This window comes from Varroa destructor, unplaced genomic scaffold (genome assembly GCF_002443255.2).
Source record: "Varroa destructor unplaced genomic scaffold, Vdes_3.0 BEIS01000005.1, whole genome shotgun sequence".
NCBI lineage: Eukaryota > Metazoa > Arthropoda > Arachnida > Mesostigmata > Varroidae > Varroa > Varroa destructor.
The window spans coordinates 28507808-28523202 of NW_019211458.1; the positions used below are offsets into that span (position 1 = coordinate 28507808).

General features: G+C 40.7%; 1 protein-coding gene across 2 annotated transcripts in view; it reads right to left on the minus strand.

Moving 5' to 3' along the window:
• Positions 1-308: 308 nt before the first annotated feature.
• LOC111251597 (uncharacterized) overlaps positions 309-15395 on the minus strand; it is a 30020-nt gene continuing 14933 nt past the window's right edge. The window contains exons 2-9 of one of the 2 annotated variants that reach the window (XM_022808286.2): positions 12945-13092; positions 10818-10878; positions 10478-10613; positions 9851-9984; positions 3584-3800; positions 3226-3441; positions 2602-2844; positions 309-2008 (exon numbers count right to left, since the gene is read on the minus strand). In XM_022808286.2, coding sequence (XP_022664021.1) covers positions 1890-2008; positions 2602-2844; positions 3226-3441; positions 3584-3800; positions 9851-9984; positions 10478-10613; positions 10818-10878; positions 12945-13092 — 1274 coding nt within the window. In that variant the 3' untranslated portion in view covers positions 309-1889. Of the gene's footprint in view, positions 2009-2601; positions 2845-3225; positions 3445-3583; positions 3801-9850; positions 9985-10477; positions 10614-10817; positions 10879-12944; positions 13093-15395 lie in introns of both variants that reach the window. The other variant, XM_022808285.2, reaches the window with a different exon arrangement.

Here is a 15395-nt window from a genome sequence, read left to right on the forward strand (position 1 = left end):
AAACTAGAAACACGAAAAAGCTGATCAAAACAAGCACCGGTAGGGTAAACAAGTGTACATTCAGCACGTTCTTGTGAAGCAGCTAGTCCAGCACATCACTACTTCAACGTGAAGCCTCGCATACGCAAGTGCATGAACGTCTTGACGAAGAAAACGCTAGAAATCTTGTGGCACCGTCGAATAGACTTGGAAGAGAGCTGTTTAGGAATTGGCGAATATGTCCGCTTAGAGTTGCCTGTTAAATGCTAGTTATTTCTAATGGTATCTAACTCTGACTCAGCTAATCTTTGGCTAAAACACAGCCTGACTAGAATTGTTACAATTTTTATTCGGTAATCGTTATTGTATTATGACGTCATTGTACATTTAGCTTTTACGGTATATACGACGTTCATACCACTAACACCCACTGAGTAAAAAATCTCCCACACATTTCCTCCTTTAATATGGTGCATCGTTTAATCTAAATTGAATATTATGTGTAGTAGACGATCTGACATTATTCCAAGGTTTTCCTGTATAGGTGTTCCGTACTTTATTTTTAGTTAAACTTACAATAAGCTCTTACTAGGCCCAAATGTATCTTCGTCTACAGATGTGTTCAAATCGCAGCAGTAGGGCATAATACGGCTGATTTTCATAATCGCAAAATAGAATCGAGTTCTTTTTACCTGCTCAATCTAACCTCAGGCTTTATCTGAACCTGAACGAGAATTAAATGGCTTGAATGTTACCTTAATTCACGTAGACGATTTACCTAAAGCACACAATAAATCAGGTCTTTCTTCCCTTCATGTCATTCCCTTTTCACGGTCTAGATGTAAAGTAAACATTTCTTCGCTGTGCCTTTTTTTACAAATCTGTCTATATTTTCTTATAGCATTTCACTAAATATCCGGTCTTATTGGCAGTTGATTAACCCTACTGTTTTGATTTTCAGCTGCACCATTTCAGAAGACGGAATGGAAAAATTCTCGGAAATCCATTGCGGTTTTAAGCTAATAACATTTTTTCCTGATGCAGCAAATATAGCGTTTCTCCTTTCTACTTGGGTTTCCTTCAGACTCGTTATTCCACCTCCCTCTGACGGCTGTCCTTTCCACGCTGTTTGCCATCTGAACGACGAGAAATACCTCCTTCTCACGGGATGCAGACATCTACTACGAAAGTACATAGATTCATCTGTACAGCACGTAACAGTGTTTCTTCGGCCGTGAGTAAAGCATGCTTTCCGTTCTTGATGCGACTTCGTCTAAAATGATCATCATCATTATCATCATCATCATTAATGCTTTTTCCCTCATAAACGTAAATCTTAAGTCGGATATGCAATATTCTGAACGCTGGACTGGGTGGCGGTCAGTACCTGTACCCCTCCTTATATGTGTAAACATTTATCAGCAGACGAGATACACGTCAGCTTCCACTCGTAACGTCGTTTAACACCTCTATCTAACATTTCCACGTGCCGTCATAAATACAGTCATTGTACCGCCGCCGACTAGCGTCATCAGCCATCACTATCATTATTAGTATATATATATATATATATGATCACATTTATGTACAAAACATCTCAAAGCAGTTATTTTTATGCATTTGTTGCGTTGGTTGAAATTAAGCTTAAGTTGAAACTGTGTGTGTCATCATTCGTGCGTTTGGCCGCGTGTGTACGTAGTTTGCACGCCGGTAAAGGCGTCTCTGTCCTTTCAACTCAAAAGCTAGTCGTCATAGTTGGTATTCTTTGTGGACATTTTGATCTGACCGACTGTGAAGATAAAACAGGTCAATAGGCTCCCTGAATTCAGGATGAGGATCAGAGACAGCGTTCCTGCTTATCCGGTCTGTATCCCACGTTGTACCGTTGCCAATAGACTAAACGATAGAATTCAAACGTACGATCCGAGCAACAAATGTAAAACTGCTTGCATTGCAACGCATACGGCGACAAAACTATTGTACAGGAATGGTAAGTTCCATGCCATTGTCGTCGCACAATTCGCTGAGTCTGTAACACCAACGTCCTAATTAGCAAGCCGTACACCAGTCGAATATACGAAAAACATGAATAGTAATTGTACTATTAAGGATACTATGGAAAAAAGACAAGCGGCCTGCACATTGCCTGTTACCTATTTGTCTAACTAATAATGAACGGGCCAGACCAAGGATCCATTTATTTTACGGTGTATATTATCACAACACTACTATATATATATATATATATACATGCTGAGCATCGCTGAATGCGGAACGGGTAGAATTTTGCACACAAGAATCAAGTATATTTTAACTTTGTGAATTTCTACTACTGATAGTAAACTAAATGTAACGCTATGAAATGTTCCTATAGACAATGGAGACATCTTTTCTATAGTTAAATAAAAACTTCTGTTTTGTTATGTTTTTTCAGCGTAATTCGAAAGCGTCGCCATGTTGGCGTAATGGGTAGCGTGTTCGTCTGCTAAACTTGAAGGATAAGCTGGTCTGGGTCCTGATTCGCCGATAAAATACAGTTTGAACTAATTTGACTATTTAAACGCAAAAGTTGCTTCATGACCAAAATATAAAAATACTTATCAGTTTGCTTATATTACTCACATTGTTGACTGAGGTTGTTGTGATCGAAGACGGACAATGGGGGCGTGATCTGATGATGACCATTGTTAACGTTCCTTTGTCCGTGGCCATTTTGTGATCCGTGTGGCCTGTGGCCTTGAAAGTCTATTGGATGTATAACTCCCGGGATGGCACTGTGATGCACAGCATGTGGCCTCTCCGGGCCTTCTACCTCCACGATGCACTTCAGCTGTAGCTGGTCATGCCGGAAATGTGCTGAACGAACTTTATATGAAGACGAATTAATAGCGAATTTTATGATCCGAAAAGGAGCAAAGAAATATGCCCCAAAAAATAGCCAGCGGAAAGAGCGTAAGTTGAGAACCGATGGCTCGAACGTTAACATCTATTAAAGAAGTGATTACTAATCAAGATAATTATTATGATGACGAGTTATTCCTGCCAATAATAATTTAGGTGGCAAAACTTAGAAATTGCTAAGTAATTTTATTTAGTAATTTATAAATAACAAAAACTCCATATTATTATTACGCTTTAGCATTATGCGGTGTTACACCTATCCTACCAGATACCTAAAAATATGCGATTGTTTTCGATACCAACTTGATGTGAGGCTAAAAATCAGACTAAGGAGGATGAGCTTACCGGTAAACCTAAGACCGAGCGCGGTCCGATATCTGCCTAATTCGTCTTTTTCTGGTTGATAGTGTACAAGGTACTTGTGATGAACCTCTTCGTCGTTGAGTAACCAGGTCATTGAAACCGGCTTGCCTTGACGTGCATATATGCACGTTACATTCATTGTATCTCCAACGTGGTAATGCGTTTGACCCCCGTATATAACCGGACCGTCATCTGGAACTTCTGGGACGATCGTATTGGGTGACGTTGCAAAAGAAAAATCAAAAGGCGTATTGATCGCATAACTATTCGAAGTAGACTTTTCCGCTTGAAATTGCGCCACACTGCATAATGTGTTACTTATAACTAAGAGCTATTTTACCTTCTCGATACGATTTCGTATCGGTTCCAATGACAATCTTCTCGCTGCTTTGAGAGAATGTTTCGGAAACCGTAACCATACATTTAAGCTTCATGACCCCGTTATGGTCGAAATGTCTCCGGGCAACACGAAAGGTCAGGCCCAGCTTTGACTTCATCAGGCCGTGTTCACGGGCTACGGGATAGGTTACCTGTGCGGCGTCGTCTTCTTCCGATGGCTGAAATTTATTAACAACGTATAATAAAGGATAACGCAGCGAATATCCGTACAAACACAAGCTTTAAATAACTATTACACAGCCACAGACACTGTCGTTAATGTTAGTGCACCAAATGCCAACCTCGAGGTGGGCGTTTTCTGAAGCGTACAATGCCAGACCGCTTATCGGTTTTTAATCCTCAAGTTTCTTTGGATTCCCTTAAGTTTCTTAGACGATGCCCAAATAAGTGAAACAAAAATGATAAAGCCAGGGTACGCATTCACCAGAATTCGTACTGGTGCCGCTACAATCCCTAGTTTCGGTAACAAAACACACGCGTTGCACAAGGTCAAGGAATATTTTCAACAGTATACTCAACTGCACAATAATAGGAACGGACCCCTGACAACATCCGACATACGTCAGAGTTCTTATTTAATATCGAAGACATAGTAATCAACAGGGGCCTTTACCTTCCAGACTCAATTTAATTAGGAATTCGCTCCCGTAACAATTACTCTGTGCTGAATCGGCACACAGTCGTCGCCATCGCTTACTATACAACAACTTCCTATAGCGAGAAATGTTTTGTGCGGTGCTTCTCATAGCGGGTTGTTTCTTGGGCGTGACCTAGTATAACAAATAAGCGTTTCGAGCTTTACCTCTAGAGCTGCACTAGGATTGCACCAGATGCGCGTTAAAATCACTAGCGCGTCTCAATTCCTATTCAACAACCCACCTGAAAGGGTGGAATGGTCGTCCGAGTTCCTACAAAGGCCTAATCTTAAAATGATAATGGGTCTGAGATATATGGATAATAAGAGTGGTATGCAAATAAGCGACAATAGTATAATAACAGCGAACGTCGCTTAGTCTTCGATTCCGAATGAGTATTGAAGTTTACAGAGAGTGGGTTAATTATATGCTTCGAGAAGCTCGAGAGCCTGAGGAAGCAATTTGTACATTGATTCTTAATTAAGCTTGATGAACGCATTTGGCCCTGGCATCTCTTAGCAGTATATAGCTATTCCCCTAGTTGGCGAGGCAGCGATTTTAGGTGGTGGCAGCTGTCGACAAAGTCGTATATTTCAAATCTTTCCTGGAATACACTCTATTGCTTACGGTGTCAACTAACCTAGCCGTTCTGAAGTTTTTCTGAACTTTTATGCGCCGTGCTCCTACTATAAAAACTGTAACTTTGTTTGTAGCTACATGGTTGAGATCAATGAGCTCTGCAGTATACTTACTGGCAAATGACGCATTTGTGGACGAACGGAGCGAAATGAACAGTGATGCAGAGCGGTAACTTATTCGGGAGGGTGCCACCAGCTTGAACGACTTGGTCATATTTCATAGTGGAATCTTACATCTTTTGTCGTGTAAATGGACGGTATACTCCGTTGCGAAGGCCTTTGGTCGGGTCAATGTTGACAATAAGTATTGAACAATAGATATTCCACGATCCATAGAGTATTGAAAATTTCCGAAAGCAGTCATCATTCGAGTATCCGTGTGTCTGCTTGCTGATCAGCATAAATGTAGCGCAAAGATGTTGGAAATGGATAAATTGTATTGTGATACTATTTTTAAAAGCCATCATCACGTTTGGGGATGAACATGTTACTCTAATCTTATTGTGTTTAATTAGTTGACTCAGTAAAGGATCCTCTTCCATTAGCCCCTCTGGTCTGAAACAGACTCTTCTATACAAAGCACGTCCTTACGTATTGTGGAAAATCGAATCGTTTTCAAGTAAAAAGAGATGTTAGACTGCCATTACTATGTTTCAGAATACGTATTCACTGGTACGAAACTTCAGATCGGCTATTGACTGTCGTCTATTATACTGACCGAGATAGTTCGCATTCCCTCTTCCGTTTCGTAAGCGCCAGATCTTTGCCGTTGCAATGGCTAGTTTAAGCCGATTAGTAGATATCCCTAGTAACATTTTCAGACGTTCGAACGCAAGAATTGGTTTCCTTTTAAATTTTGATGCTGTAATGGGTAAATGCGTCATCGAAGAGGAGAAAAGATTATGTCAAGTTCCGATTTCACACTTTCGTCCGATGTATATGGCTCAAGACGTCGGTCTGTCCCTTTACCCACTAAACCGCTAACCATGGGCTTTTTGTACAAGTTCACAGAATATCACGTGCTTATGATCATGTAAACTTTGTCTCTGTTTCACCCGAACTTTTCGTTTACTTGTGACATTACATCAAAGGCTCGAGCGACGTACCGCGCCTCTCCTTGTGTACGTGGCTAATTTTTTCATGTCTGTCTTTACTTCTTGCTCTAACTATACATCTTATCCAAGGACTACAATTTATCCTGTTCACCTGTTCGATTTCCCCGCTTCAGGTTTCCTTTGAGCTATGCGATTCTCTTAAGGTATCTTAGTCCCCGTCGCCAAATATCTTTTGATATCAGCATCTTCTCTGCAATCGGCTTAACTAACGTAGTTTTGGTAATCTGTGTCCGTTCAGCCGAATCTTCCGAACACTTTGGCCCGTCTGCTTTTCTAGAGTCGCACTGAACGCTGATCTGAACTGAGGTTTCGCTCTGTGCCGCTCTGTAGCTTGGGCTGCATTGGCCACCCCATACGCAATAGCATAGACACCCTATATATACCCGAACAGAGGCCGAGAAATGTACGCCCTCGGCTTCGTAATCACACAACTTCCATTTATGTACTTTTGACTATGTCAGAATGTTGACAACTTATTTTTACACCTCCACTTATGAGCAATAACCATTCGTATAATATCCATAAGTGTAGTTGTCCTTAAATTAGTGCTTTAACGATACTTTGATACTTGTCGCTACATAAATATACCCAAATGTTTTGAGCGCAACTTATATTCACAAGATAGAATTTTTTTATAAGATGAAATATGACATCAAGTTTTCGCATGCTTTTTTTGTCATATGCGTAAGGCTAGACGCAGCCTCCAGACATTAGGCGCAGCGGGTATATATAAATATGCGATACTTTGTCTGTAGCATCGAAACATCCTTACCCGGTTCATCTTTACGCCTCATCTTACCCAATATGACAAAGACTAACAACGTTTATACCATTACATTGTTATATTATGTGTCTGCTCGCCTTGGGGTATGTCCTCCACCTTAGTCTGTAAAGCAGGTTTAGTCTAGCCGTTTTTGATCCAACGCCTCTGTGCACGTACGACGTTTTTTTCGCTTTTGGCAAGACCTAGGGTAAAAATTTAAAACGGTAAGCTCTCCTGAAAAACTTCGAAGACCATATGATCTGGTAGTGCAGGCTCACGCGATACGTCGCTGCTGACAGGAGCAAGGTTTCTCGATATACTGCTCAGAAGACGAGAGCGAACGGTGACAGCCTTTGTTGAGGCCTTTAAAGGGCCAGCAGCCGGAGAACTGCGTCTATAATCACAGCAGTCTGTCATAAAGGGCATATGAGATGTATGCAAAGATAGGAGGAACTAGGAACATAGTCACGCTGCAACAACGAAAATTCTAGCGCCTTAATAGAAAGAAGCAAAATGTATAATTTTGTCACTTATTCAGTGTAGTAAAATGTCCAGTGAAAAGTTAAATAACAAGTATGTCAGGGAGTTTTTTTTTCTTATATTATTTCGTATTATGCCAATCATGCATAGTCAGCACAGGACGGTTCTTTTTGTCTATCTATTACATTATGCTACATTACACTGCAGCTCAGCGTGAAGAGTGCCTTGTCAAGATAAAAAAAAGACACATTTTTAAACAATAAATACGTTTACTAGTGATGCCATTAATATGGGACCACTAAGCGCTATATCAATCGCTTTGTTTTGAATGATTCCAGAATTCAACCGAAGCTCCTCAAGGAATTTTCGCTCGCTAAGATATCAATATTGATATAGAACATCGTGCATGCTGAAGACACTTTGTTACTGGTGTGTCGTTGAAGTTCGTCGCAGAGTAGATACGATTCGAGTGGCCAAAACGCGTACGGAACCCTCGAGTCGACGCCTTGATATTTCCGTTTAAGTCTGAAGTGAGGGGCTGGAGCAGAAAACGATCCGCGTGGTAAAATAGGTGCACTGTCATCGATGGGCTTGGAAAGCAACCACTGTAATTAGCTTTCACTGAACAAAACAAACGCGGAACTAATCGATTTGGCCTGTTTTCTATCAATGCACCCCAGAGTGGCTGTATTTCTCACAGCGGCTGCATGGTAGTAGCCTGGGTTGACTAAATTGTACCTTAAAGTCTTTGTCAGCCAAAATTAACAGGACGAAAGGAAAAAAGCGTAACACGGTCCTGTAAAGTATAATGGCTGAATAGAGCATCGCCTTCGCGAGGACACCTCGTTAGCAAAAGATACCGATGGGTACGGCGACATGCATAAGCATCAATAATAGAAGAGAGATTGCTGCTTTAGGGGCTGCGTAAGCTCATGATAAAGATATATATAATTAGAACATGTACGATGCATAACGAAATGGGTTACAATGTACATACCATTCGAGGTAATGATAGAGAAATATCTCGAGGAAAGTGATAGAACCGTATTGGTTTGTATTACCATTATTTAACAACAGAACTAATAAGAAGAAATAATGTCAGTAACTGATCAAATGCCCATTACGAGAGTCTTTTTGTCGAAAAGCTTCACTGCGTACATTTTCGAAAGATCTTCGTTCGGCCGTACGCCGTGACTATACATAGAATTACTGCGGGGACTCTATCCCTTCTAGTATAGGATCTGATACCGGTAGTACATCATATTATCTTGCCTATAGGGAGCTTTAGCATGAGATAACGAGTGAGCAATTGATGTGTTCAGAGGGAATCTAACAAAATTGAAATTTGTTAAGATGATAATTGAGTGCTACAACTTGCTAGCCGGTCGGAATACCACTCGCCGGCGCCATCATTTAGGGCTGTCAGAGTTCAACAATGAGTATGCATTGAAAATAATGATATCTGGCGGTAATTGTATTGCCAATTATTCGGAAGTTTGTTTCACTACATATCCGTTTCAGTTTATCTAAACGGCTTTAGGTGGCTTGAAGGCTAGGAAGTTATTAACACGGGAATTAGATGACCCTTTACATGTTTACAGTGTCCATCAAAGTACCATCGAAGGAAAGGGGGTTGATCATAGTATTCATAAAACGTCTCACCGAAAGGAAAAAACAAATGACTTCAGATTGAAATTTCTTCCTCATGTTAGGCGAGTCTAACTTTGAAGCTGAACAGACTCCGGAGTAGGCGGTATGAACGAACTAACTTAGCTCTAAAAAGATGAGAGCCGCAGAGACTCCAAAGTAGCGTCGCAAAGAATTTCTTACGGTGGACTGCTGATTGTAAGTCGACTAGCTAACCAGCCGCTTTGTAGACAAAAATGTTCTCAAAAAAGCTCCCTCGTCACACCAAGCTCTATCTAGACACGTGTAGGACCTCCATACGTTTTTATATATACGCATTCGTGTTTTAAAGGGCACACACTGTACATACTGTTACAAGCAAAAGAGCGCAATAGAATTTCTGGGAATAACTACGTGTAACTAACTGGCTATAGAACTCGTGCGGTCTTAGAGCTTTGGTTCTTACCTGCCGATAAAAAACTATGTCGGCCTACTTCATTCTACTGACAGTGTTGAAGTCTCCCGTTATTTGGCCGATATAGGCAAACTAATAACGAGCAAGCTTGTCTTCGAAAAACGTGGCCTAGTATGTAGTAACCACTGTACGCTATATTTGTAGGGGAACAGAAGAGACGTGCGTAACCCCGATAGCGTGGCAAATAAAGAATGTTCGATGTTGACAAAATCCAAAAGTCAAATTGTATGGGTTGATTCTCGATATCGTATAGTAGCTAAAAGTGCTTGATTTAACAGCGCGCAAGTCCATTTCATGCCAACTAAGATTTACTCTAAATATCTTACTTGAGGCTGGATTTGGAAGCTGGACGAAATATTTTGCTTGCCTTCAAACCCCAACGTCAAACAAGAAACTTTCTAATAAATAGCATTTAATTAATATCAACTTTAGGTTAGCCAAAGAACTTGATTCGACCAAACGTTGTATATACGTACGTGGTCTCCATTGATCAACCATTCGACCACTCCAGCTGGTCTTGAAGGTCCCGCATGACATGTGACGTTCACGACATCCCCGACATCATATTGAGGACGCACTCCTACAATTTCTGGACCTTTTTTCGGTAAAACTGAAATGAAGATATTGAAAAACTCGACGTAATGCCTCACTTAGTTATTCTATTCACCTTCAACTAAATGTTTTTTGTCCTTCGTGTGGAACGGTAAACAGAATTTTTTATTGAGAACACAGACTGACGGCAGTTAATTTCGTAGAGACTGGTATTCTCTCAAACGCAGAGTCACACTATCCAGGGGAATAGCTGCGTGTGGCCCAGACAGCCCGTAAGTGCTTCCCCACACCTCCTTGATAAATAATGCAATCTACAGCAGCGACGATACCCTACAATTCAAATATTGAAGGTTTTGGGTAGACAATCAATTGAACAACAAACAAATTTACATACAGTATATATATAGAAATGCTTGTCAATTTGCATCAGTCTACTCATATGTACTGTATACGACAAGTACAAAGTACCCCGATGTTATCGTATAACGGAGATTTTTTTGACAATTTTCCTTTTCTCGTATAGTGCGTTCGTACTGATATATTTATATTACCGTATATTTTGAGATCCTTTTCTGCGCGGATTGTCTGGAATGAAGGAGCGTCCGCGCTCACCTCACATTTATATCTGTCCTCACTAGATATATCTGTTTTCGCCAGAACTAGTACGTTCATGTTTGATTGCTTCTTCTGTAATAAATAATAAATTCACGCAAACATACAGTGAAAATAATATATTATCTACTATACAATATTGGGCAACTACAATCTTCTCTTCATACAATGACGGGCAACTAGCGACTAGTAGAGAGAGAGAGAGAGAGAGAGAGAGAGAGAGAGAGAGAGAGAGGTAAATTAAAATTCCCAAACTTTCATCACTAAAGATACACTTACGTCTACATGGACCCCAGGCAGATAGTAAGTTTGTGAAGGAGGTGTGTCCGACGGAATATATCTGCAAAAAAGGCCAAAAAAAGCAGCTAAGAGGATGTCCAGCGGAGTACACATTGGCTACGAGCTCTTAACGTCAAACTTGAACATTTGTGTCCTGAACTTGTGTCTGAAGGAGATATTTCAAGACGGGACTTCAAGATGGGTCAGTTGGTTAGGTATAGCAGCAAAGCGGCCTAAACGCCGTTCGGTAAAATGTCTATCTAATAACTTTTGTCCAATTTGTAGAACTCGTCGCGATTTGGTTAGTCATTAGTGATCAGTCCTGTTAGACCACAGCTCACTTTAGTGGCAGGACATTTTATCTAACGCTAGTGATCAGCTTGCACAGATAGTATTTAAGTGCCTCTAGTTTTGCGACACATAATGTTATAATGGCATCATTTATAGCTAAATACAAAGCTTCTCTCAAGTGTTTACCGGATATATGTTTGTTCGCAATCGCGGAATAAATAACTATTTTCTTATTAGAACGTTTATTTCGAGGATGCAACACACTGAAAAATGTATTTTGGTCTATATAATAATATAATATTTTATCAACTCATAGGTGTGCTTTCTGGATTTCATAGAGTTTTAAGCAGGGCAAACATTTTCTGCCTTCATCGTCCAAAAGAACCACACATGCTCTCAGTAGAATCGAATAAATACTTTTAAGGAAACTTTTTTTAATTAAGACAACAAAAATATAAATTAATAAATGTCCTTCAGGTTAATATCAGATTGAAGAACACCCATAATCTTCCATCTGTGTATATATATATATATATAGACTAAGTCCAATTGCCTTCTTTTCACATAAGCTTTGTTAAAACGTGACACGTAAATTATTGCGAAAAAAAAAACGGAGTATATCATTTCTATATTCTTATTACATGAAGTCATAAGTATAGTGTAAGATGCTGTGATATTACTCCATAAAACGATACTTCAGTAATCATTATTTTAGGCGCTGTTGAACACTATAGCGTTATAACGTAGTAATATAGGAATATAAAAATAGTATTAGTGCGTCCCTTAACAGATAAAAAACGAAAAGTTTCAAATTATTCTTCCAAGTCTTCCCTTCCAAATTCCTCCGTGACTTTTGGTTCTTTATATATATATATATATATATATATATCGGATCTAAAACAGTAACTTTGTCTATCTGCACCACCAAGAAACAACAGCTTACTAACAAGCGAAGCTCAATTACTTTCATATATACAATGGGTATAATAACACCATATCGACTACTTGATTTCTAGTAATTACGGAGTTTTGCTTGATTTGGTCGATCTTATTGATTACAAATCATAACTTTCATGCTAAATCTACGCTTAAATAAAACCAAGTTTCATAACATGTCCTGCGATGTATTTATTTGACGGTCCACCTGAACCTGGGGACTGTAGAGTATCGGAAGGGCACGTCTTACATATATTATATATTCGTAGAATTAACCGCGGACCTTATTTGTAGTTTTTACGTCCTTTACGTCCTCAAGCCGCTTGTTAGATATCGTTGGATTTTTCTTTAACAAACTTAAGAAGAAGAGTGGGAGCAATATGCGATAGTATCGATTTGGCCGGGCTTAAATTTGAGCCAGCGATGGCCAGGTGATGCTCGTAGTTACCATAGCAAAGGACTCGAGGACAGACATATTAGCCACCCAGATAATGCTGCCCCCTAAAGTTTGTACGTTAATTATAGATAATCGAGCCACCACTGATATAACCGTTAATGTCAATATATTACTGCTTTTGTACCGTGGTGCTGATAGAATTTTTCTGCATGAATGAATTGTTGTGGGCAAAATGAGAGCTGGCGAAACACAAACTAGGATAGTGTTCTGAAGTACACATTATCCACATGATATCATGGGACAGCCTATCGAGTACCATTCAAGTACCCGGGATGATTTATTAGAACGCCTATGTCGCTCTTGACGTGTATCTTGCTGCACGGACAGAAATTGGTCATCCTGTTCAGGTCGACAAATATACATACATTTTACTTTATCTTCTTACATAGGTGCTTATTTTTGTTTCTACATATACTATGCTTTTTTGCTTACGTTTTCATTACCTGAAAAACTCTCTGTTACCCTTGTACCATTTAACGGAATACAGTTGGTCGTTTTCGAGATCAAACGAACAGTTTAATCTAGCCGAGTCTCCCAGAATAACCCCACTGGGGAGGTCAACTCGAACCAGCCGCAATCCCTGCACGCAAGCTGAAACAGCACCAAAGCAGGAAAAACCATCAAACATTGTTAGATTAACAAAATGATACATTATCATATTTGTTTTCGAAGACAAAAGGGGCCATTGTCTTACTCAACGGATCCAAGTGTACGTACATGATAAACGATTATTCTTACTAAAACTACGTGTGTGTAAACTTATGATGTTCTATGGCACAAGGCTGCGCGCTGTTAGTGTTAACTTCCAGCAAAAAAAGTAAGTGTCAATTTGCTTTCAGTAAGGTGATTCTCGTGGATAGGCTGTAAATTCTGTGAATCGTGTCCGCTTAAATCAGTCAAGGGTCATATGTCCATTAAGAGAAGATGCGCTACTTTTCAGGTGGTGCTATATGCGCACTGAATTAAAGTTACAATCATATGGACTATTTTTATATATATATATAGATAGGAATTGTTTCGTTATTGTAAAGAAAGTTCTACCTTTGTCGAGAGCTACAAAGAGCTATCGTTCCAAGCTAACATCAGGGAATACTCGAAGGAATATCATAGTGTTCTTACAGTAGACTGTTCGATTCAGTTTTACCGTATGTTGACGAATATCAATACGTGCCTTTTGACGCATTTTTCTAATATTCGCTAAAGCTTCACGTATTTCCTGGATACAATCATCCCATTCCATGCCAACTACTTACGCAATTGCAATTGCTTGAAATAGCTCTTCAGCATTACGATTAGCTACGAATAAAAGGTCAGTTGCGCCCCGTACCGCTCACTAGCTTCCCCATCAAACCCACCGTTTCGCTAGCCCATAGACAAACCGGCTGGTTCCTCATCCAATACGTGTATATCCATACATCTAATCTGTGTCGCACCTATACATTGCAGGACCCCATACAGGTGACCATGGAATGCCCAGCGTATCCAGTTTCTAAATAAATTGCGCGTATATTTCTTGAATATCTTTGAATCTCCGTTTCCCTTTGTTCTGTGGGTAATTCTTTCACGATCACCAAGCCGGTCCTACCACACAGGGTTTGCTCCGTTATCTAAAGACCTCTCTGTACGCTCACTGCGGCCTCGACGCTCAGTTTCATGATTGTCGCCAGCGGCATAGGCTGCCAAGCAGTGGCTGTCATATTTCGAACAATGGGTATTTCCTCCCGAAGCATGTCGTACCCCGCAAAGTTTTTCAGTGCTCTGTATATGTATTTTGCGCCATAACTATCTTCGCGGCGTTAGCAGCACTACCGGCACAACCATGCGGACAGCCACTGCCCGCGATCGCTGACAACTTCCATTGCATTGGTTGGCGAATTTAGTCGTAGGATAGGCCTGTGCTCGAGCATTTGGCAGGCCTCGCTCTACTCCTAGTGAGGCTTACTACCTTTTATATTCTTAGGTAGATGCCGGTCGTCGGTCGTAGGACGCCTTTGCCGGCGAGTAAAATGGCTCGATGGATGGAACGACGGGATGGGTAAGGCAGGATTCCTTCAGTGGAATCGATAACAAAGGTGTGTGTGCCGACGAACGGCCGGTATACGCCTTCACTAGTAGTGTAGACTAGGAAGAGGAGTATGGACTACGTCACGATCTAGCGATGGCAAGAGGTTCGTAGCGAGCTATGGTCGTTCTAGGTAGATGCCTGGCGAAGGAAGGCAACAGGCTACACAAGGTTCGTGCATGCATGCAACCAACCAACCAACCAACCAACGAATTATACCTCTATAGTGCCTCAAAGCGCGCTCCACCTCAGTAGATAATCATCTATATCGGCCGCGGCTAGGGTGTAGACAGGCCGTCTAGTGATGTGTATTGGTGAGTCTTTGCAGGAGTTTCTTTGAGGACTTGGAGCTCTCGGCTTCTGAAGCATGAGATAAGCCTGAAGAGAAAGGAAAAGGTAGGTAGGATCGGTGAGTTGTTAAGTCAGTTTGTTAGTCGTTCGGCGAGGTCCCTTTCTGTACTCGTCATCGTATGCGGCTAGATTGATCAAAGCACACGGCAAAATGCTCAGGCAAAGCGTGCTGTTGGCAAAATATTGTGGCGGGTTCGATCTCACGCTCCAATTCGAGTCTTATACAAGCAGATAGAGAACGGCAAGCATACTTCGCAGCGCAGCCCATAGGGCTCCACCTACTGCGCCCCCGAGATCTGTGTTTACCTCGCTTCGATGGAAGGATCACCAAGAGACGACTATATGACGCGCGTAGTAGAAATGGCGATTGAATTCGTTTTACGGTAATTATACATCCTGCTATATTTGGAATCAGGCAATAAATATTCGAAATATAAACGCACTGTATTCTGTGTATTTTATAATTCCTAATACAAAATCA